General features: G+C 42.7%; 1 gene segment (V, D, J or C); it reads left to right on the plus strand.

Annotated features, from left to right (window-relative positions):
* Positions 1–5,261: 5,261 nt before the first annotated feature.
* Positions 5,262–5,829, plus strand: LOC101551361 (immunoglobulin lambda variable 2-23-like). The segment is given in 2 exon segments: positions 5,262–5,310; positions 5,459–5,829. Coding segments are annotated over 2 exon segments (420 nt in total).
* The last annotated feature ends 877 nt before the right edge of the window (positions 5,830–6,706 follow it).

Below are 6,706 nucleotides of genomic sequence, written 5' to 3' on the forward strand. Positions count from 1 at the left end.
AGTGGTCTCCCACAGGTCAGCCTGTGACAAACAGGAAACAGAGCTGTGGAGACTGCACTCTCTGAGTGTGACTGTGAGCACAGACTCACTGAACGAGGGCAATATTGGCTCCTCCTTCTCAGACTGGGTGTGATTAATAGCTATGCCAAGATATAACCAATTATTAATCATGTTTAAACACTTACAGTGCCCAGTTCAAATTTTTTGCTTCATGAATTGACAGATTTGCATAGTCAACACCAAAATCTAACTGAACAACAGTTTCATCATTCTGGAAAGAAATTTCAAACCCATTAGTGATTCCTCTCATGCTACTCTACGCTACTCACTCCAGACAAAACACTAGTCCAAGTTCCTACTTTATGCATTTTTCTGTTCTGGTTATTTCACATACATTGGATCAGAAAAAAACTGTGGTGCTTTTCATGTTCTTTTTTTAATTTTCATTTTTATTACATAATACCTACATGCCACCTACTGGCAGAGCCTGGAAGGCTACCCGAGGCATATTCGATATGCCAAAAACACTAACAAAAAAGGGTCTCATTCCCCTGCCTCTGGAAGAGCCCCAGTACAGCAGCATTGAGAAGGACGAGCAAGGAGAGGCTGCTAAAATCTCAGGGCTGAACTAGGCTGCCAAAACAAAGAAGGACTAAAATGGCTGTCTGCACTTTTAACACGTACACTGGTATGGAAGCATCCATCAAGGACCTGATGTTTCAAGGCAGAAAATCAAGTGTGACGTCATTGGATTCACTGGGACGAGAAGGCATCATCACATCACATTGTTTTGGACACTGGAGAAGAACTGGTCCTCGGAACAGGTGACAGTAGAGGTGTCGGTGGTGTCAGTGTCCTCGTCAACACGAATTTGGCCATGAGCATTGAATGCCTAACTACCGAATCGGACGCTTACGTTTGAATAAATGTGGCTCATTACTGGCAGTTTCTATCTTTGTCGTCTATGCACCAACAGACAACTACAATGAAGAAGAAATTGAGAAGTTGTACATGGAGCTGGAGAGTTCTATAAAGAAGACCACAACTTCTACAAGGTCTCTGTCAGTGATTTTAACACCAAGGTAGGACCGAGAAAGTTGTCCGAAGAACTCACATCAGGACCCATGTCCTAGAATGGAATGAATAGGTGAGAGACTGTCTGAGTTCATCATGTTTACCAAGAGCCATCTATAGTAGCTTGGAGCTCGAGAAGCCAAATCTAAATGTTGGACATGGGAGTCTCCCAGTGAACAGTTCCACAACAAAATTGACCACATCATATTTAACCAACATTTTTGCCTGACCCATGCCACTGTTGTCCCAAAATTTCAAATGGGATAAGACCACAGTCTCCTTCGTGCAAAATTTTACTTCTTGGAGCGGGGCAAAAGGGCAACAGAGTTTAAGAAGAGAACTCCCAGAACGACCACCAACTGGGTGCTCTTTGGCAGATTGTTCAATGCAGCACTTTGTCCAAGAGCTAGGATATGGAATTAACCCGGATGTTCAATGTCAAATGAATAAATAATAAAGTTCTGGTATACATTCAAAATTGTATGCTTTGCAGTTGCAATTAATGATGAAGTCAGGCAATTCCCTGAAACACAGTTGGATGTGGAGGATACCATATTAAGTGAATTCAATCAGAAGAAGGAAGCCATATACCAAATGATCTCACTTATCTTTGGTATATAGAAGAACATGAAGAGCACGTTATGAAAGTGGAACAAACCCCTATTCCTACATTATAGAAATGAAAAGTCAAGGAAGGAGATAAATGGAGAGGTTGCAAAGTAGGGAAAATGGGCAGAAAGGTACAGGGGAAGGGACAGTTTCCTTTTTGTTTATGTTTTTGTTAATGTACAGGTATTATCTATGTATACATTTAAGACCCAGGGAACAACGTTGTAAGCATGGGGCCCAGTGTACAATAATGAATCTTAAAAATGTGCTTTTTAAGGAGGCAGGCTGGATTGCAGGCAGGGAAACTGGGGACATTTGTAGTGGGAAGTTGACACAGGTGGTTGGATTGGTGTTGGAAGATTGGAAACCTAAGGACCTTACAAAGATTTCTAACAAAAGTACAAATGAAAATGCCATGTGATCAAGCAGGCTGCTAAACTGAAAGGACTGTTGCATTCTTCTGTTCACAGCACCATGGTCACAATAGGTATGACAAGGAATCATTGGAAATATATGCATATTAAGAGAACAGTTGACTATTGGACCGAACACAGTACAATGGGGAAGTTTCCTTGAGAGTTCAAGGAATAATTTCTGATCATAGAGCCAAGAATAAGTTTTTGAGCACAGCCAGTTATGGTATAAACACCCTTCCTCTCCACTATTCCTGGACTTAGAAGCTATGATATATATATGTATGTATATAATATTCCACATATATACTTTCACGTATATACATATGCGGTACGCTGTTATTAAAACTGTAGTAATAAAAAAATTAACTGATGTAATTTTACTTTAGGGATAACTGCATTGATTAAGCTAAATAAGAGGAAGAGGTGTAAAATAATGACTATAGAGTTTCCTTGGTTTTTGGAACCTGAATTACTGAAGTGAAGCAAGTCAAGTAGCAAATAGTTGGCAAAATATAACAAAATTGAGTCCTAGATAGATAGAAAACTATGCTGGTTAGCAAAAAGAGGGAAAATGGATACTCAAAGAGCTTTTTTGCATGGCGGATGATGAGAATTATACTCACAAAGAGGATTCTTAGATGCACCATGAGAGTGTAAAACCAAGGATAAATCAATAAAAAATATAATTTGAAGAACAAACGCCAAGCCGAAAGCATCCACTCCTGGGAGATGGCTCCGTCTATGCTCACTGATGAGATGCCTCAACTGTGACCCCTCAGGCCTGACAGACTCCACTCAGAGAGCCAGTGTGTGCTCTCAGCAGGTGCTTCCTCCCTGTGCATTCCCTAGAGTGAAGCAAATCTCTGTCCTCCTGAGTCTGGGTGTGAGCTGAGCTCTAGCACCATGGCACAGGAAGGACCTGGGAAGTCACTGGGTGGAAATTCATTTGCCTGGTGAGCTCCTGATTAAGAAGAGAGTAGAGATGAAAGGCAGACTGGGTCTGACCGGCCTTACTGTGGGATCAAGGCCTCTGTGTATCATGGCCTGGACCCCTGTCTGGCTTCTCTCTCTCTGCATAGATGGATCAGGCGTAGGGGTGATAGAGAAGACCCTCCAGCTTGATTTAGCCCATAACTCTGATCCAAGAAATAATGCTGGACTCTATCCCATGACCTGCGGGTTTGCAGGTTTCCTCTCCCAGCCTCTGCGGACTTAGCCACCCACCCTCTGTCCCTCTCAGTACCTTTAGGGGATCACTAATCTGTACCCTAAGCAGTGACTTCTGTGTTGGTGGCCACAGCTTGTCTCAGTACCAACAGAAACCAGAGACCCTTCTCTGGTATCTCCTGCACTAAAACATGAACTCCAACAATCACCAGGGCCAGCTGGTCCCAGTTGTTTCTCTGAATTCAGTGATGTCTTGACCAATGCAGGGATTCTGCTCATCTCTGGCTGCAGCGAAAGGACAAGGCTGAGTATGTCTGTAAGGGTGGACACAATTGGGGCTATCATAGGGACAAAGAGAGATGAGGCATCGTAGGAAAATCTTATCCCACTCAGGTTTCTTTTCTGAAAACTCAATATTTAAACTGCTCTATTTAGATATATATTTATATACTGGTAACAGCCAGTGTTGGAAGAGTTGTGGTGGTAAAGAAATTGTCATCTACTCCTCATGGGAAGGCATTTGGTCCAGTCTCTATGGAAACTAATCTGGGGATCTCTTAAAGAACAGGATCATATGATCCACTGATACTACTTCTTCGCATCTAACTGCAAAACACGGAAACATGAATCCAAAAGGATATGCGCATGCCAGTGTTTATTATCACACGTCATGAAATAGCCAAGGTGTGAAAACAATCGAAAGTCAAAACTTTGGGTGAATGGATTAAGAACTTTTAGTATATATACAAAATGGACTACGAAGCAGTTCTAATAAATGTAAAATCATACAATATTCAGCCTGCAAAACATGATGAAACTAGAGGATTTCATGCTGAGGAAGTCAAATAGAATGAGGTAGACACAGAATGCTCTCTTTCTGATATGTCACACTTAAAGATAACTCAGCAAAGTAAAAGCAAAGTTTGAAAGGCAACATAGTGGGAGAACAATTGAGTTTGTGGCAATGGCATGGGGTAGAAGGGGATGAATGATATTGTTTATGGTGTGGGGATTGGTGATATTTGTAATCAATGTGGTATTGGAATTACACATATGTGAAGCTATAATTAACAGCATTGTAAAAGTGAGAATCTCAATAAATACACTTACCTAATTCTATATACTCCAGTCAAAGACATAGTTTTCATTCTACATGATAATGGACATACCCTAAGGTTAGTATCCTAACAAAGAATGGGCTTCCCAGTTGCTGCCAAAAATACACTACAAAAAAAGGCATGGGATCCAGGTATGACCACACATGTTCCCTTGACAGCTGCTGGCTCTTTTGTGTCAAGTGTCCCTGCTGAACCTCAAGCCCAGTAAATCATGAGAAAGAGTCCATTCTGGAGAGGCATCCCTCCAGGAAAACAACCTGAAATCTATTCTGTGGACAGGCTACCCGCAAGTGCTCATCAGGTTCAGGGGACGGTTGAGGAGGTACCAATGTACCTGAGTACCTTTATCAAGCTGATACCTTTTCCCTCAGAGAGCTTTAGGCCTGACACTACACTTGGCAGTCAGGTGTTGATGTTTTCAGATCATACCCTATGAGCATAATAAACCTCCTTAATATGAACGTTTAGGAAATCCTGAATCTGCTCCTGAGATTCAGCTTAGGAGCAGTGCATCTGTTGGACAGCTGACACTTGAATTGTGCTGGCATATTGTTTGGTCTCTGTGGTTGATCTTCATCTAACTCAGCAGGGGGCGCTGTGGGCTTGTCTCTGAGCCAGCTGGGGGAATTAGCTCTGAACCTGTCACCAGGGTCTCTGCACTCCCTTGGGATTAGAAACTGTGACCTCTAGCACCCTGGAGGTTGCCCCCGCTCCCCCTCCAACTCAGCTTTCACCAAATGTAGGCCCAGGGCCAGGTGGGCATGGGGTGATTTGCATAAAGGGCTCCTTTCTGCTCTGCCCTCAGGGGAAGATAAGAGGGATTCTTTGCAGTTGTCTCCCTTGTGAGCTCCAGATCAGAGTCCAGGGTGTCTCTGCAATGGCCTGGCCTCCTGTCCTCCTCCTCTTCCTGCTAGCTCAGTACCCAGGTGACTGACAGTGGGAACTTGGGGAAGTGATTTTGTGAGAGACCATGATCAGGGTTGAGGGGCTGCTGTGGTGGGAAAATGCTTTGTTTTAAAAACAGGCTGTGGCTAGTAACTGTCTCACCTCTGTTTCTCCATTGTTCCATTCCAGGCTCCTGGGCGCAGACTGGACTGACTCAGGAAGTATCAGTGTCAGGGTCTGTGGGACAGACAGTCACCCTCACCTGCACTGGAACCAGCAGCAATGTTGGTACCAATGGTGCAGGCTGGTACCAGCAGATTCCTGGTGCTGCCCCCAAAATTGTGATGTATGGAAGTACTCGACCTACCGGGATCCCAGATCGATTCACGGGGTCCAAATCTGGAAACAAGGCCTCTCTGACAATCTCAGGCGTGCAGCCTGAGGATGAGGCTGATTATTACTGTGCTTCATATGACTTCAATATCTACAATGCCACAGTGCTTCAGACTCAAGGGGAAATGAGACAAAAACCCAGCCCAGTTTTAGGTGACATCCCATGATAAACTGTCAAAACAGGAAACAGAGCTGTGGAGACTGCACTGTCTGAGAGTGACTCCTAGCTTAGACCCTCTGAACAGGGCCAATGATGACTCCTCCTTTTCAGACTGGGTGTGTTTAAGAGCTATGCCATGATGTAACCTGTTATTAATCCATATAAACACAATTACCGTGCTCAGTTCAATTGTGCTTCAAGAATTGACAGAGTTGCAAAGTTAACAACAAAATGTAATTTTACAACATGTCATCTTTCTGGAAAGAAAGTTATTCCCATTAGTGAATCTTCTCATTCTACCTGACCCTACACACATTACGGAAATCACTAATCCATGTTCAAGCCTTATGAATGCTTCTATTCTTGATATTTTTGATGAAGCGTTAAAAAAATTAATGGTTCTTTTTAATTTTTTTTACATTTTTATTATACAATATTTCTAGGCCAAGAATGATGTGACATGGAACAGCAGTTTACTCCGCTACTGAGTTCACACTGGTTTACAACCTTCAGAAGTTTCAGGGGTGTGACTTCACTCCTACTTTCAGTATAGACTGTATATATCTGCCACCTCAAATCTAGTTTCCATCCACTTCCACCTAATTAGCTACTTCCACCCTCTTCCATGCCCCTAGTCTTCCCCTCCACTAACCCCAAGATGTCTCAAAATCTAAAGATTGACTCTCTCATTGGTTTGTTTCATATTTTGAATGCCGTCATTTGGGCTATTTGATAACCTGTTTGCTCTTATGCAAAGGACTGCCAGAAACATTGCTTTACTAGTTTTCGTTAGTTTAAATGTAGGTTTTCATCACCTGGGGTAGAATGGTCAAGTCATTTGATAACATTCTAGATGATAGGGGTGGTCAGATGTATATTTCCAG

This window comes from Sorex araneus, chromosome 9, assembly GCF_027595985.1.
Source record: "Sorex araneus isolate mSorAra2 chromosome 9, mSorAra2.pri, whole genome shotgun sequence".
In the NCBI taxonomy this organism is placed as follows: Eukaryota; Metazoa; Chordata; class Mammalia; order Eulipotyphla; family Soricidae; genus Sorex; species Sorex araneus.